This window comes from Sabethes cyaneus, chromosome 1 (assembly GCF_943734655.1).
Source record: "Sabethes cyaneus chromosome 1, idSabCyanKW18_F2, whole genome shotgun sequence".
NCBI classification, from domain to species: Eukaryota; Metazoa; Arthropoda; class Insecta; order Diptera; family Culicidae; genus Sabethes; species Sabethes cyaneus.
In genome coordinates this window covers 3804577-3823118 of record NC_071353.1, presented here as the reverse complement: position 1 = coordinate 3823118, position 18542 = coordinate 3804577, and the positions used below count along the sequence as shown (strand labels likewise).

The following is an 18542-nucleotide window of genomic DNA, read 5'->3' as shown; positions in this document are numbered from 1 at the left end:
GATCTACCAACTTTGGACGAGGTTAGGAAAGCAACGAGAGAACTGAAAAACGGCAAAGCAGCTGGAAATGACGGCATCCCCGCCGAACTTTTGAAAGTCTGGAACGAACGGCAGTATTGTGCAATCCATCAGGTTATACTAAAGGTATGGACTGAGGAGGAATTTCCTACGGACTGGTTGGAAAGTCTCACATGCCCTATTTACAAAAACGGCCATCGACTCGAATGCAGCAATTTTCCAGACATTACTCTCCTCAATTCTGCATACAAAATTCCCTCCCGCATCCTGTTTCTCAGACTGAGGCCGTTGCAGGAAACCTTTATTGGCGAATACCAGTGTGGTTTTCGAAAGACATGCTCCCTGACGGACCAAATGTTCACCTTGCGACAGATCCTCGATAAATTCCGGGAATTCAACTTGCAGACTCACCATTTGTTTATAGACTTCAAGGCGGCGTACGATTCAGTTAAACGAAATGAGCTGTGGCAGATTACGCTTGAACATGGCTTGCCAACAAAACTGATTAGGCTGATACGTGTTACTCTTAATGGTTCAAATTCAAGCGTCAGGATAGCGGGTGAAACATCGGACTCGTTTGTTACGTTAGATGGTTTGAAGCAAGGTGACGGACTATCGAACTTGCTGTTCACCACTTGCTTTGGAAGGTGCTGTTCGAACGGCAGGCGTGCAGAGAAACGGTACCATCATCACGAAATCTCATTTGCTCCTAGGGTTTGCGGACGACTTCGATATCATCGGCGTTAACCGTAGAGCTGCGGAAGAAGCGTATATGCATCTTAAGGAGAAAGCTGCGAGGACAGGGCTTATCATAAATTCTACCAAAATAAAGTATATGGTGGCTGGTAGAGAGTCTGGTAGCCCTTCGGGTGTTGGCACTGCAGTCGTGATAGATGGAGATACTTTTGAAGTGGTCGATGAATTTGTTTACCTTGGTACGTTAGTGACATGGGACAACGATGTGAGCCGTGAAGTAAAAAGACGGATCCCGTATCCTACAACTCCGTACAAAACTCGCGCTCTATAAGACGCTAATTCTCCCGGTGGTACACCACGGCCACGAAGTGTGAACGTTGAAAGAGAGCGAGCGACGGGCTCTTGGCGTTTTCGAGCGTAAGATCCTGCGATTAATTCTTGGCGGCATATTAGATGAAGGAGTGTGGCGTAGGCGCATAAACCATGAAATATTCCAAGTATATAAAGATGCGGATATTGTGAAGTGATTAAAATACGGCAGGCTACAATGGGCTGGTCACGTAGCAAGGATGCTGTATGAGAGACCAGTGAAAACAATGTTTAGCAGAGAACCCGATAGAGGCCGACGACTTCGAGACAGACCCCGTACCCGTTGGATGAGCGCTGTTGACCAGGATGCTAGAAAAGCGGATGTTAGGGGTGACTGGAGAGTGGCAGCCCAAGACCGAGTATTGTGAAGATGGCTCTTGAATTCGGCATGGATTCGATAAGCGGATTGTCGTCGAAAAAGTAAAGTACAGTAAAGTAAATAATAAAAAATAAAATAAATACATAAATCATATCATATGATTAATCGTAACAAATTTGACCAATTATATTTCACCACCGGCTCTGATCTCGATAGTGCACTTGACCTACCAGGATACCTGCGTGCTTTCGACCTGATTCGAGATACTCAAGGTTTCTGAATCGTAGTCCAGATCTTTTGGGATCGATCGATGGCTCCGAACTATTTGTCAATAATTATTTCTGCGATGTTCCTTAAAGAAGTCCCATGCAACCTCTTTCGACCTGTTTTCGTTATCCCTCAAGCAAGCATTAATGTAGCATTTTCTATTCATTAAAGTAACATGCCAGACGTGTCGTTAATATAGTGAAAGTTGCAAGTTTCACCCACTCCAGATGATTTTTTTTTCGTATAGTGGCAACCTGGGAGGGACTGTTAAAGTCAACAGGATTGTAGCACTGGTCCTGCAATTGTCCCGTACTCTAACAGCCGACTGCGAAGTCTGTCGACTATAAACAGAAGGCAATATATCGAAAGCGGAATGTAGCAACTAGACTTTGCTTTATAAACCAAACCGATCAGGATGATCGGACAGTAAAACTTTAACTTTTCTTCTTACAGCTATAGAGTAGGGCGGGGCATAAGTGCGATGTTTGAAGTTGTCATCAATTTTCGTGAGATTCAAAGAAAAACAACAACACAATATATTTTATAGTGATGCAGTAACTCAATGTCTTCACATTCAACTATAAATCATCTGCGGTAAAAGTGTTTTGCAAACTAATTCTTCTTTTTTCTGATCAAGTGCCGATTCGCACTTTTACCCCACTAGCGGGGCAAAAGTTCGAATACCGCGGGGCAAAAGTTCGAAGGTAGAATCCATGAAATTAGCTCAGCAGTACCTAACAAAACCATATTATCTTCAATCTGCGTTGTGTTTCGATAAGGAATATTCTCAATTTACACCTTTTCTATTTTGCGCTGGTGTATTGCAGCCTCCGTTAGATCGAAACTTTTCCAAACGTATGTTTTTGTTTTATTAGCGGAAACACATTGTTTTTCTTCGGCCAACATCTGTAGAACACATAGTTTTCTGCAGATCTTTCATTTCTAGTATCTATAATATAGTGCATAAAGCTGTATATAATTAGCTATACATTTTTGCCTCGTCCGTGAATCGCACTTTTGCCCCGTCCGTGAATCGAACTTTTATCCCGCTAGGCGCTTGACGGGGTTAGATTAAATTACGGAAAAGCGAAATATATTTTGTAAATTATTTTCGCCGTATTTTCAAAACAGATATGTGAGTGATGTAAAGGCTGCTACAAATTTTCAACAAGTAATATGCTCCTGTTGATATCGTATTTGCCGTATAACGAAAAATTACATCAAAACCGCCCTAAAATAACATTTGCACATGACTCAGCAACTATGCTTCGTAAGCAACCAAAGTTTACGTTAGATTTAAGCTGTCAAAGTAGTCACCCATCCATGCCAATATAGAAATTTTACTCGGAATCTGCACCGATAAATCATCGAATCGCACTTTCACCCGCATCGCACTTTTTCCCCTCCTTACTCTAATATATTTTCAAGTTAACAAAGCTGGCTAGCTGAGCTATCTTTTTTACCACAACAAGCTTTATACTTTATAGTTTTGTAGAACAAACCGAAACGCTTCATGAAACTATGATGATTGCTCTCAAGCTGCGAAAAACATAATCGGTTTTATTACTGCCTTCAGCAGAGCGTAATCACACTGGTTGAGCTTATAATCTTACTTATAAAAACCTGAAGCGTGGGCAATTTGATAGTTTAATAGTTTTAAAGCTGTTGTCAGAATGTACTCCGTACTCTTACAGTTGATTGCAAAAGCTGACGTATAAAAACTAAATGTCAAGCTTCGAAAATGGAATGTAGCCCGGCTTTGCTTTGCTTTTTCTTACTAATATCTTAGTACTAATGCAACTAAAAGAATCAGTCAAATACGGCTTATTCTTCAGTCGACTATAAAAAAATTATTCATTCTCCTACTGCTTTTCAATTATTCCCAAAAAAGATCAATGCCTCTAGAAAAACACCAGAAATAAAAACATTTTACGCTACAAAGAAAGCTGAATTGTTAGGAAAACAACATCAGCATGATAAAAATGGACAGCAAAATTACACTTTTCTCACTTGAGATAAAATCCAATTAGTTCATCCCACGTGGAGTGTGTGTGGTGGTGTGATTTATGGGTTCTGTTGCACAGTAAATTGTTAGCGGTCGGTTTACCGGTGCTTCGTAAATACTAGATTCATTCGGTACATGTTTAGATGAAAAAAAAATTTTTCAATCGAGAGTAGTCCTACGGGAACTGCAACGCCGCAGATCAAAACATTGCCAACGAAAATGAGAACTAACCATTCATTCAATATTTCAATGAATTCCATCACAGTCATACCCAATGTATTATGCAAACGGACGTTGCCGATTCATCGCTTCCCCAGACCAACAACGATGTTTTGGTTCAAACTCAACCTGAACATATTAATTAATAAATAATTCAAAGAAGCTCTACGGTCAGCAGCTATCTATATCACTAAACATGAACATACGGATTACTGAACGAAGTGCCACCCTAGCCCACAACCTTGTCTAAGTTGCTGAACTGCTTCGCACGAGCCGCAGAGCAAGGGGGAGAAAAGAAAAAAAAGCAAATGCTGCTTCACCTTCGCCTGCTATCAGTTACTATCTGTCAGGCGTGTTCAGCCACAACCACAAACACAACCCTTTCGCTAGCAGCTTCCCATCGTATATCGCTCTCTGTTGAGCGAGCGACTGGTCTAATATAAAAAAACGTCCAAACATTCGATCCGGTCGCCGTTGGTCAATAGCGACGAAGTAGGACACGTTTGTCGCGAAAAATTGCGTCACAATATCAGTTTGCCTATATGTATCTGCAAAATAATCACACCTACGCACGGTGTTTGCGTCGCGTTGTCCGTATCTTATCATTGCGGGCAATGCAAGCGTATCGCAAGCAAGTGTGTGAGAAAGAATTCATGATCATATGACAACATGCGTTTGATGAATTTTTGTTGATAAAATGGCCAACCTGGGTCTAAACCCACAAGGGAAAGTTAGGAGTAAAAATAGATGTGTGCAGAATATATTTTTGCTTAAGCAAAAGTTGTATAGAAAAGATACTGGCAATTATTAGGATAAAAAACAGGACAACCGAAGCCGACACGATCGATACGGCTTTGGCTCTCAATGGACCGGAGCAAATCACGACTAAACAGACGAAATAAATGTCAAGATACACTCCGTTCTGAAACTGGGCTCCGGGCGCGATTACATCATCGTGAAACTTTCCGTCTCTTTCTTCTTTGGCCCTACGGACAGTTCAACTAAAAATATCCATAGCGCCGGGACGCCGCCGGCACGTCTAGTGTCTGTTTCGGATAATAGTTTCCAAATAGCCATGGGATGCAAGCAAGTTGGCCGAAAAACGCTATTATTTCAAGAATAAAAAATTAAATTACGAGATATGTCTGCACCGTGAACTTTCCAGTGGGAACTGTTGCTACAACTCGGTGAGCAATTTTCAGGATGATTTTTTTCAGATATAATCCAAATAGGGTTAGGAAAACTTTTACGTTGCAAATAGTTCTTCATATACAGGATGACTTTATACCGTAACTAGTTCCAGTGCTGTATGGTTGAAAAGGGAAAACAAGTCCTAGATTCAGAGGGAAAAAGCCCATTGATTTGGTTCTCAAAATATAAACAACCAACTGCAATGACGCAAGTACGTGATAGCCCACTTTCTTCGTCACTATGCCAGAATATTGATTTCAAATGTGGCATAAACATCGTTGCATTTGCCTGTTCAGGGTGCTCCCCTGAACAGGGAAGCAGGTGATCCAGTTGATTAGAACGAGATTAAACGGCATTTTGGCAATCAATAGTATTAGTGACCAAAATGTGACTTACAAAAAAAAACAATATAAAATTTAAAAATTATTCATATACCCAGCTAGACATGTCTTTGAAGAAAATTACATCCACAAGTTAAACAATTTAAATCTTAAAACAATGTGAAAGTAAATTATAGTTCTTTATTTTAACCAGCATTTTTTTTTGAGGAGCATCTGCAGTAAGTAGTGGCTTGGCAGATTTCTGTCACTACTTGCGTAGGTTATTGCCAAAATAAAAACTGACATGAAATAATTGAGGGTCAACAAACGTAAGAATTTGCCTTTTCAAGAGATGTTGGCAAAACATTTTAGAAAAGCGAACTCATAGAATTCATATTTTCACAAATTTGGAATGCACAACTTCATTTCCTAGTCACAGTATTACGAAGAGATAGCGTTAGAGAAAGGTGCAGATCCATTTTACATCGAGCAAATAGACACATGTTGAACAGAACAGATGTTAATAATTCTTATAGGCCGGCACATGACGATAAATGCAAATAATTAAATAAAACACTTCAGCAGGCCTATTTACGTCGGGTGGCGTTGTGACAGTCGTTGTCTTAAATGACCATTGAATGTGTGTTTTTTGTTTTCAATACGACATTTTAAAACTTGCCGTGTGACAGTCAATAAAATCAATCAGGACCATTGCAAATAAATCTTAATTTTGCTGTTTTCAAGTTTTCTCAATAAAACACAGTCGTTTACTTTAATCGTAATCCTTAAATCGATAACTGTAGCAACTAATCGATAAACGATAATTCGGTTAACAATAAGTACTTTGTACCTGGCAATCTACAGCAATCTACAAAGATTCAGAACCTTTTCAGTTCATCGCTTTGCTACATCCGTGCTTGCTGTAATGCTGGAAGTATTGCAGTAATTATTCAGGCATTACTCTCCTCAATTCTGCATACAAAATTCTCTCCCGCACCCTGTTTCTCAGACTGAGGCCGTTGCAGGAAACCTTTGTTGGCGAATACCAGTGCGGTTTTCGAGAGGGACGCTCCACGACGAACCAAATGTTCACCTTGCGACAGATTCTCGATAAATTCCGGCAATTCAACTTGCAGACTCACCATTTGGATATAGACTTCAAGGCGACGTCCGATTCAGTTAAACGAAATGAGCTGTGGCAGATTATGCTTGAACATGGTTTTCCAACAAAACTGTTTATGCTGATACGTGCTACCCTTGGATGGTTCAAAATCAAGCGTCAGGATGAGACATCGGACACGTTTGTGACATTAGATGGTTTGGAGCAAGGTGACGGACTATTGAATTTGCAACATTGCATTGGAAGATACTATCGGAAGGGCTGTTAACCGTAAGAGCTGTGGAAGAAGCGTACCCGCATCTTAAGACGGAAGCTGCGAGGAAGTCTTATCATAAATTTTACCAAAACAAAATGGCTGGTAGCGAGCGTGGTTGCCCTTGGGGTGTTGAAACTACGGTGATCAACGAATCGACGAATAGCCGTGAGTTAAAAAGGCGGTGTTGGCGGCTGCCAACAGGGCCTTCTACGGATTACGTAGCCAGCTGAGGTCCCGTAACCAGCAACTCCGCACAATATTCGCGCTCCATAAGATAAGTTGAAAGAGAGCGACTGACGAGCTCTTGGCGTTTTTGAGCGTAAGATCCTGCGATCAATTCCTGGCGGTATATTAGACGAAGGAGTGAGGTGCAGGCAACTGAATCATGAAATCTACCAAGTGTATAAAGATGCAGATATTATGAAGCGACTAAAACAGCAGGCTACAGTGGGCTGACCACGTAATAAGGATGCTCGATAAGCGTTTCAGCAGAGAACTCGATCAACGATTTCGAAGCAAACCTCTTACCTGTTGCATAGGCACTCTTACCGTGGAAGGGTGGCCCGAAATTTTCCCGACAAAAATTTCCTTCGGTTTTCCGTTATAAAATAAAGGTAGCATATGCTGTTTATATTGCAGAGCAAAGCTACCGGAAATTTATGCCTTTCAAACAATCGAATCGCACAGCTTTTATATTCCCGTTCAACAAATTTTATTTATCATCGAAGTGCGAAAAGTAAATATTTCAGTATTTTTTGACAACCAGCGTTTAAAATGATTCTATAGAGTGCACTCATCGATTTTGTCAGAAACAGAAGTAGAAGTTTGAATAATCCTTCTGATTCATTCGTGCTTTGGCTAACATCATTTTTATCCAATCGCTTCCTATCAGTAAAATTAGGAGACTACAAGTCTTAAGAGTTCCAGATTAAGTCAGGTGTGCCGCAAGGCAGTAATTTGGGACCGCTGTTATTTTAGCTTTTATTCAACGACATCTCCTTAGCATTGCCACCTGGTTGTCGGATAATGTATGCTGACGATTCAAAAATCTTTCGTATCGTACGGTCGAAGGAGGACGGCTGGCGGCTTCAACAGTTAGCCGATTTGTTCTTTAAATGGTGCTCGTGCAACCGACTTACTATCAGTGTAGCAAAGTGCATAGTAATTTCGTTCAGCAGAAAAAAATCGCGTCTAGACCACTGCTACACCATTAATTGCCAGCCTATTCAACGTGAAACAGTAGTGAAGGATCTTGGAGTTTTGTTGGACACCGAATTGACATTCCAAGGATTGGAAGGGATTTTCGTGACCCTTACTGTTTGAAATATCTCTACTGCTCGCTAGTTCGGTCTATCCTTGAAACAGCAGCAGTGGTTTCAGGGTGTCGATTATCCAGCGAAAATAAAATTCCCTGACTTTTCCAGGTTTTTCCAGGTGTATTTCGAAAAATTTCAGACGCAAAATATCTCCTTAATTTCATTTATCAAAGTGTTTATTTGGCTTAATTGGTTGTTTACTCTTGAATTATCATTTCCTAATGAATTCAATTTTTCTTTTTATTTCAAATTCATCTTTTTATGCAAAACTTCTAAGTGCAAATTAAAATTAATTCGAACTTAATTGACGCACATCGAAATTAAAGAATCAAGCTAAATAAAAATTGCAAGATGTCGGAAAAAATGAAATATTCTGTTGGTTTATCTATCAAAATTTGAGGAAATAATTGTTCCTCGGGAATATAAAAATTTTTGAGGCCGAATGACTCAACGAGCATCGCAGCATCGTTGTATTATTTAAAACCCGACCTTCTGTTTTTATTCGACCTACTTGTAGCCAGCTTTTGATATTCGGGAAGACTTCGGATTTGCGATTCCATCGACTCTTTGCTCGCAGTCAAATTTCGAAGATACGACTAATTTGTTAGACTAAATCTGAGTTTTTAAGCCGAGATGGTCTTTCATTCGAATACGCATTAAGCGTAGGTTTTCACTAGTGATCGGCATGAGAATAAAAATTGTAGTTCGGAGTCTGGCCCGTTCAGGTTGAACGCCGTGGTAAATTTTTAAAGGCTGAGGTTCAGTTTGATTAGTTCCAGTTACAGTCCGATCTCGGCCCGGAAGTCTGGAATTCTCTAGACGCAAAATTTGCTGGTATGGCCTTTTTAAGCCACTTTCCGTACAAAATAAGCAAATTTTCTATCCACAATTTTTGATCTAAATATCCAATTAATATCAAAGAATCCAAAATATATTAATAATGATCGATTAGCTTGTGAGCACTTCCCTTTGAAACCAGAAGCGATCAAATCGGTTCAACCGTTGTTGAGGTTGCACGTCATTCGCACATTCATGAAATCCGAAATTTCGAAACTCGGATATTTGTACACAGCAGATTGGTTGCACGTGAGTAAAATAACGTCTCGTATTCTATTTGATTTAGGCACACGCGAAGGCCTTGAATGAAAAGGTGCCAGATATTTGAAGTAAATGTTATTTTTACAAAGTCTTGACTTTTCCGGTATATTTTCTTCCCATGTCAAAAATCCCTGACTCCAAATGAAATTCCCTGACTTTTCCAGGTCGAAACGAATTTCCCTGACATTTCCAGGTTTTCCCTGATTTTCCAGGTAATCGACACCCTGGGTTTGGAGTCCATATTCGACATCGTGGTCTACAAGGATTGAAGCTGTCCAAAGAAGATTTATTAAATCAGCATTGCGGTTCCTTCCGTGGGCTAATCCGGTCGAGCTCCCACCATATGAAAGTCGCTGGCCTGAACTCTAATATCCGGCTGTAAAGTCTGTCGATAAAGAAGGTTCAAGCCTTCAAGTCAAGTCAAGGTCACGAAAGGGTGTTTAAACCCAATGCTTTGCTTTACTGTGTATAAAAACTTAATCCCAAGAAGGTCATTGCTTTCATTAACCATGTAGTACCTAATTGGTGCACAGTCTTACGAAAATCAAACTCAACTGCTTTAACGGGTATGAGCAATTCGTAATCTGTGTACAGCAATCCTTAGCGGTTAGCTACAAAACACGACCTCTACAATTGTCACAGGGGCATTTTGAATCTAGCGCCCTTCTGGTGCACAAGAAAACGAAAAAGCGTAAAAAAATTTGCCGACGCTGCTCTTCGGCAAAAACAAACTGGATTCCCTGCCGATCGATGATCATTTTACGACTATCCGTATTATGCTGGAGCAAGTCATTGAAATTTCGGACTGTTTTCTTCTCGTACTTGTTGATTTCGAAGAAGCATTCGACCTAAACACGCAAACATCTGGGGCGCACTAAGGCATAGATGAGTGTCTGATGAGGTAGACAATCTCGTTGCATTGTTTTAGTGCAAATTGCTGCACGACGGCCTTCCATCGGACCCTATATGGACTCATGTAGGAGTGATATAGGGATACAGCAACAGGTCTCCTCATAGTCAACGTCGCAATTACTAAGTCAGTGATATTGCACATTAACAATCTATTCAATTTTACAGCAGGGAGACAAGAGGTTGAGAAGCTGGAAGGTTAGACACACTAATCAGGAAGCCAAATGGCTTTGGACTTTAGAATGCTCGACGCACAAATCAGATCACCTGACGAACCTTAACACGAATATTCAATTTAAGCGTGAAATTTGTTCTATGGCCTGGGAGACTTAGTGCGCATCGGTGGAGACAACTACATAAGGTCTTTGTTATGCATTCGGGCTTGAAGGTCTCACACTTGGATTTCCAATTCGGAACATAGAAACAAAGATTCGGAGGCGTAAGTGGAGGAGGACCTGAAAAAGCAGATCTAGAGGTTACTGACGACGTGGCCATGCCAACTATATTCAAAGTATTATTGGAACCTCTCCTGGTGACATGTAAAAACCATGGCAGATGACCGTCGACAGTTGAGAAACCAGACTTCATCCCTTTATTCTGCTGAACCACAAGCCAACGGACATGAACACATCGGTAATAAAGTTATCGGCAAGAAGATAAAAACGGAGAATATTAAAATAATTCAAAACATTGGACGCAGTGGTTAACATATGACGAGTGGGTTGTTAGACCAGCGACGTACATCGCAGCCAACTGGAAGGCTGTACTCTCCACAGATCACAAGCGCCATACACTCTCACGGTTTTCAGTTCGACTTTGCAGATGGAGAAAATTCCTGGTGCAAAGATTTTGTTCGGGGTCTACAGATTCCTTTGTCTCAGAAAGGTAGAGTTGTCAACATTTCTCCCAGATTCTAAAAAGGAATGCAACTTGAACATCTGTACGTAAATTCATGAATTCCCGATTTATAGCAATTTTCGCCAAATTCCCGACGTTTTCCCGCATTTCCCGAGTCTGTGGCCACCCTGGCTGGATGCTAGAGCAGCGGGTGTTAGACCGAGAAATGTAGAAACGGCTCCTGAAATCGGCATGCATTCGATAAGCGGATTGTCGCCAAAAAAGTAAAGCGAAGTAAGAAACTTTTAGCACGAAACTGCTCTAACTCAACCGCTACAGATCGGAAAGATGTTATTACTTTGAACGGATCTTTTAAATGTTTTTCGACATTCGGAAATGACTTACACTTTCACGATGAAGTGGTTTTGCACCACTTTTTAACATTAGCAAATATCATTCCTGACGGAGTGGACCTCAATTTCTCTTCGAGCTACATCCACATTTTCCAGTCACCGATGTTAGCTAAAGTCTAATGGAAAAAATTTCGATAAAAATTTTGGAGGAATTTTCGACACACCTGGTGGTACTTGCAATACCGTCAGGCTCCTCAACCCAGCAGAGAGACTACCTGGAAAAAGTTTTTCTCAAGTTTCCTGAGTTAAATTGCAATGCGAAATTAATGAAGGGATAAAAAGGTACTTAAATTCAGCGCCAACTCGGAAATCCAGCAATAATTTCTTGACCACAATAAGTGTTTTTTAAAGCACCGTATGCACCGGTTCTCTCACAATCCATCGTGATAATCGTTAGACGAATAATTAAACAAACTTTTGACTATTCCATTACCAATCCAATTACATACCACTTGCCCCCCTGGCTGCGATTTGTGCATCGTATATCGCTTGGAACTGTTCCAAGCAGAGCCAAAACGCACAGCCCAATGGCAATTCCAGCAATGCAGCGGCAAGCATTCTTTCCAATTAAGCGTTAATCTTGAATGGATTGTTTGAAAACTGAGCCATTGTGCATGCGGATCAAGTCTCAAAGGAGACAGTTCCTCTGAAGAATCCTATTTGCTAGCTAGGGTTCATGATGAAAATTTATCGCATTGATTTCTGTCGTTTCCATGGCTTTCAGACTAGCAGCATTTGCGGGGGTATTAGAAACATTTGGCATGTGTGAATAAGCGTCGAAGCTAAAAAGCAGGTTTAGCTAAATTCGAGAGAAATTGGTCAGTTCACCGTCCGTCTGTCTGTTTTGCTTTGTAGTACATGTACCTCCAACAGTGGGAATTAAGCCAAGTGGATTATTACTGGGGTGACGATAAATTCTATTTGCTGCTAAAAGTGGAGTGCAATGTTAATAGCTGTAGTGAACAATGCGAATGCAAATGTGGTTCCCGTTTCCTTACTTGGCTACCGCTATAAAAGGACAATACAGCATTTAAATGGGTCTTTTTCCCTCGATAGTGATTACACGTGCAATGGCAACACATAGCCAGTCAATATTGGCCAACAGTGACTGTTATTATAAAGCATTTTTTCCATCACCAAAGGCCTCTTGAGTTGATCCACGTTGGCTCAGTTTGCTTACCAGTAAACAGGCGGTTGTCGCTAGACATGATAAAAGTGAAAACAGAATGCATAAGACATTAATCACCACGCTCTCGCTCTACTGGCGAAACTTCGGTACGCTCCACCGTGCGGTGTGTGTGGTTGTGGGGATAAGGGTTGAATAGGATGCTGTTTTGCATGCTTGTTTCTTTGAGCCTGAGAATATGAACGTAAAGGGCATCTGGGTCAGCTGATTTCTTGATCCGCGTAACTGATAACTTGGATTCAACAGATTGCTCGACGCAACCAGTTAATTTTAAAATCCCTCTTACGTGCTTTAAAAGTGAACATATTACGTGATGGTTTTGACGTTTTCCAATAGCATACATCAAGTTTCTCTTAAACTAGAAATAAATCCTTGCCTGATTAGTGTAATAGTTATCGATTCAAAACCCGGGATTTCTAATCCTGTAATTAGCAGTAGCATTTAATATTTTTTGGATTACTCACCGGCCATGTCAAATCGTGTCGCAACCACTACCAGAGCGTTCCTTCATACAAAAACAACAACAACAATGCCTTCCTACGAGGATGCACCGGTGGTCGATTGGCGAATGATCTGCTGCTGAACCAAATACTCCTTCGTTACGAGGGCACAGAAAGTAGAAAATTTTTTCGAATCCTCAGCGTTCCTTTTTCACGATTTGTTTTTGCTCTATAATCTTTTACAGCTTCCTTCACTTCCGCTAAGCAAACTTACTGCTTCAGCTGCTTTCTTGGCAATTTTTTTCTTTGTTGATGTTTTATTCGATGCCGTATGCTTATCGCCACTGACGCACGCACACTGTTCCGCTCTCCGACGGGAGCAAACTATTGAAAAACACTCTCGCAATCTCACCAATACCAGCCCGACGAGGCTAACGTTTCGCGATTTTTTGTGCGATCAAACACCACTTAGTACTCACTTTTCCTTGCAAACGGTTAACGATCGAAGATTATATTTTATTTTTGCTGTTTTTATTATTCGTTTTGTGACTACTACTGCTACTACTGCTGCTGCTTGAAGAAAGAAACGAAGTATTCTCAATGCTGCTGTCGCATTCGTACGCACACCTGCGCAAGGTCGACCACCGCGCCATCAGACAGAGTGCAATCGAGCACAACGGAGTACCACAGCCAAGAAACCTACGGGTGTTTTGTCTCTGTTCCACATATTGTATGTAGCTCGGTGGCGATTGTGATAATGTGTGAGTTTGCTGTTTCAGCCAATTTTACGCAAGAAACACAAACTCAAAGAAAATAGATCGAGAATGGTGCAGTGATGCCGAATAAGATTTATAAAATAATTTTAATCTCCCACATCTCCGGTCTCATTCTTCAATGCGAAGGATCGTTTTTTATCGAATAACGAAAACAGTACATTTAGCGAAATCAATGGACCGGGTATTTAATCGCAAAAAATGATTCATTTTAAACGTTCATTTCTATAATAGAACAAAATAATGGTCTTCTGTGATAGATTTCACTTTTTGCATGTGTGCATTCAATATTCGACAAGCGCATAAGGGATAAAACTAAACCACTAAAACCAATTAAATTTTAATTATAAAACTATTGTTATCCTACAAGCGCAATTCTTTATTGTAAGAGTTACTGCATTAAAATACAGAAATTATATTCCAACATCAATATTATGAATAAAATCTAATAGGGTAGACGCACCATTAGTGGTGGAAACTCGGATTATTCCATTATTGTTGCAGATTTTGGTACAAGTTTGATATTTATCAAATACACTGAAGTCGCTTTACGCGGAATTTACGCGGATGTGCTCAAAACGTTTATTTTTTCGCGTAGTGTTGAAATCCAGTTTTTTACGCAAAATGTTGGTTTTTTTAACGCGAATTTTGAAATTAACGCGGTTTTTTAAAGTAGGACTACTACTTTGATTTCTATATTGGGGTGCACTTTAGAAAAACGAAAAGGGAACATGTAACGAAAAGTGGTTATAGTTTGCACGCCTATAACTCAGTCATCCGTCAATAGATTCTAGAGATATTGATATCAATCGATTGGAAATTTTTCACAAAATTCATTTCAACGCAGGAGATTACGTTTCCCTCACAGACGTTTAATAATTAAAAAAATATAGGTCGAATATTTAATATTTCATTTGCATCTTTTTGCTTCCCACGTCAGTGCTTCCCTAGCACGGATGACAGAAATATATACGAGATGAGCTATGGTTAATCTTCCTTCTGATTGTATTTAATTTACGCCCTATACAATCCGATCGAAAATTGAGCTTCAGCTGTTGCTGCTTCTCCGGATAAGGCAACGGAGACTTCCAAATTCACCAAACGAGAGGCCAACAAACCAAAGAATCCATCGACTCATCCGCCAGCGAACGATATGATTTTGGCTGCTCCTGCTGTGCCTTTTACTGCGCATCGTCAGATCGTCACGTCATTCGGTCAGTGGCTTTCGTTGGCGTTGGCAACACATCACACATCGGCAAGCAGCTGGCTTGTAGCTTGCGACACATGGGACAGCCAGTTTTCGAGTCACATCCGTGGCATAATTTTAAAGGTTGTATTTGAAACATTGTTTGCCTTTGCCTCGGTGCGCGTCATCAGTCGGTCACCGACTTTCGTTGGCGAAACATCAGCAGGCAGCTAGCTTGCGACTCAGAACATCATAAACATAAAAGTCTATCTATCTATGAGAATTCGAGATTCGAGAATTCGAGATTAACAAACGGACCTTTTCAGGTCCACCATTTAAATTAGCTGAAGAGTTGAAATTATGAATTTCTCACATGTAACAACACAATCCTTTACCTTTCGTTACTCGCGCCAACTCCGATTTATAGGCATGCTAAAACGTAACAGAATTCACTCGAATACAAATGCCACTTGGTGAAAAACTTATGGAACTTTTTCCACCATTTGAAAGATCTTTGTCTGCGGATCAACTTTACTGAAAACAGTAATTTTATTTATTGCTGGATTCCCGAGATAAAGTCAACGGTTCACAAGCGTTGTACAAAATACAACAGCGCGAGTAAATCTTCCGTTACTGCGCAACTGGGGAATCTATTATATGAAATTCATACCAAAATCACCGGCTTTGGCATTGGGAGACGAATTGCTCTACATTCGTAGTCCTACTTCAAGCCTGCACCCCTGCCAGTAGGCATGGACTCTTGTACTTTCTTTACGCGAATTTCGGAATTTACGCGAATTTCGGAAAATACGCGGTTTTTATACGCGAATTTCGGAACTTGCGCGGTTTTAATTTACGCGGGACGTTTCCTTTGCGTAAAAAGCGACTCGAGTGTAATACTGTTACTGGTAGTTCGATACTAGTACGTCGGTAACATCAAATTAAGAGAAGATATGGTTTTACACGATAATAAAATTGTGTACAAGATATTACACCTGGCAGCAGTTTTACGTGTCCTTCGCAAATTCGTTTTTTAATAATTATCTTGTATTTACTAAATACATTGAAAATATGCTTGTCAAGCAACAAGGGGTGCAATGGGGAGGCAAAAACGAAAAACTAATGGTTCAAATTGCCAAATTGTGTGGTAAACGCAGAAAATAACCACGCTAATAATTTTCGCGTGGGACTCTAAATAGGTGGAAACTTCGCAATATCGTCTCATGTTCTCAAACAAAACTATGCACCAAAAAAACTATACGACCACAAGGACTACTTGCCAAATTTTAAAACACATTGCATAATAGCAAAATAAAACTTAGCTATAAGCTAAGCTATAAAAGTGAAAATAGTTTCATAAAATAAGAAATTTCATAGGTATTTGAACCACTCGAACCTTACGCAAGGTGTCCCTTAATTTAACCTGAATTCTAAACCTGGCATCACTGCACCACACATCACTAGTTTCGATCTTTCGCCGTTGCTTTCGTTTCTGAACAATCCTTCTCTTTCACGCACAATCGACTATCGTCAGTTCACTCACACAATGAAACCCTTTTTAAGAGGAAGAACAATAAGAGCAACACCACCACCGAAATTCGCACTTTTCTCGAAACGAACGGCCAAAGAAGCGATGTTTTCTTCACTTTCCGGAACAGCTTAATCGACCAAAATTTGGCGTTAATGCTAACCAGCAAATCAATCACCGCTGCAGCAGAAGCCACCTAAACCGAACGGTAGTTCACAGATGGTCACCTGGGTCCAAACAAATCACAAGTCAAGAAAAAAATTGGTCTGCCAACCTTCAACCACACTTCTTGCGGTGTTGCTGCTTCTTACTCTTCCTTGAATGATTCTTGTCTGCCTCGGTGAGGAGAAGCGTTTCAGCTGCAGCACATTTTTTTCTCTACGAAAACTTGATTGAAAACACGTTTTCCAGTGGGATAAACTCACTTTCTGCAGAATATTCACGATCAACACGCACTACACGTTGTTTTCTTCCACCGTAATCACCGAATTCATTCCCATTACAAGTAGGAAAAGAAACCCGAAAAAGACGACGACCGACGGCGACGACGATTACCGCAATTTTTGCCTGCTAATGACTGTGACTGCTACTGGATGGAGGACGACGATTCATGCTATGCTGCTGTTTCTCGCGCACTCTAGCCTAGTTCACACCAACACTATCAACTCAAAACCAGTAGGCTACGCGAGGTGTTTCTGTGTAGTGGACGCTGTGGCTGTAGGCAGTGCGAGTGCGAAAATACGCGATTCCGATGATATTCTAACCTTTTCTAAAAGCTTAACACTAGCGCTGCAAAGAAAACGACGGTGGTCAACGGGAGAACTTCCAGACCGGCCTCGAAGCTGGATGTGTGAGAGAAAGAGAAGAACAAGCATGACAATCGCTCGCGTCCGTGATTCAAAATTTAGACGAGTGCCACGGAATCGTCCAGTTTAAGGGGTGTGTGTTTTTAAAAGCTTTGATAGGTTTAGACGAGAGTGATCGCAGTCAGGGTTGTAATGCTGGTTGCAAGAAAAAATTTAACATCAAAAGTGCGCAATCGCTCATAGGAGCGTTATATTTTTTAGATTGAATTGTTTCGGCATCTTCGGCACACTTTTTTGTTATATTCCAAGCAATAAAGTCTGCCAAAAAATCAACTAATAGTTGAAATAAAATTTATTTATTATTTAGGATTTTTATTTAGGTCATTTAATGTCCCTTCTCGCTTAAAACAACTACCTTGCAGGACTATCTACATTATTGATGACCTGTTTCATTCTGTTTGAGTTATTAACCAATTTCTCCAATATTCCTGTATGAATTGATGACATATTTTTACAAGAGCTCGGTTTAAGTCATTTTGATTAGAAATCTAATGATTTCTCATTATAGTTTCGAAATAATCGGATAGGATGTTCAATGGGGTTTAACCTGGACTGAGGGCAATTGTATGGTCCCAACCCACCGCATACAATTATCGACAGTGTGCTTAGATTTATCATTCCGGTATAATACTACATACCACACACATGTTGTTCAACTGATTTCGTAAAAACTCGACGATCAATTGAAAATTAAAACTCTTAAGTCAGCAACAACAGCAAAAGGTAAACTTAGGTGCTACATTCCGTCGAAACTTGACTTGGAGTACAGGATAGTTGCGGGGCCTATAATAGCTTCTCCCAGCTAAGATTCGAACATACGATGACTGGCTTGTTAGACCAGGCCATATTGGGGGTCATTGGTAACAGGATAAATATCAAATAACTTGCCTTCGTCATTTATACTTACCGGAGCTACTACTGCTGATGAACTGTTTCTTGGTTCCGTTAACTGCCGTATTAATCATGTAGCCGATCTTAGTGAAACTAGACTGCCGTATCACCGGCCGAGGCGGAATAGGTGGCGGTGAGTTTGGACTATGCGGTGGACTCGAGCCACTGCCGCCGGTGATATATTCTGGACCACTGCCTCCGCTTCCGGGAATACTCATTGGAGGACTCGTGGTAACCGATGCCGAGCGACCCCATCGACCCAGCGAGGGTGCGCTCTGTCTTATACTAGTTTGAACTTTGGCTATTGAAAAGAGAAACA

General features: G+C 40.6%; 1 protein-coding gene across 8 annotated transcripts in view; it reads right to left on the bottom strand.

Moving 5' to 3' along the window:
* LOC128739226 (protein phosphatase PP2A 55 kDa regulatory subunit) overlaps positions 1-17089 on the bottom strand; it is a 34808-nt gene extending 17719 nt beyond the window's left edge. Inside the window, exons 1-2 of one of the 8 annotated variants that reach the window (XM_053834694.1) lie at positions 16741-17089; positions 13004-13552 (exon numbers count right to left, since the gene is read on the bottom strand). In XM_053834694.1, the coding sequence (XP_053690669.1) occupies positions 13004-13010 (7 nt within the window). In that variant the 5' untranslated portion in view covers positions 13011-13552; positions 16741-17089. Of the gene's footprint in view, positions 1-12533; positions 12650-13003; positions 13553-16481; positions 16706-16740 lie in introns of those variants that run through there. The other 7 variants (XM_053834702.1, XM_053834730.1, XM_053834711.1 and 4 more) reach the window with 7 other exon arrangements.
* Positions 17090-18542: the final 1453 nt, after the last annotated feature.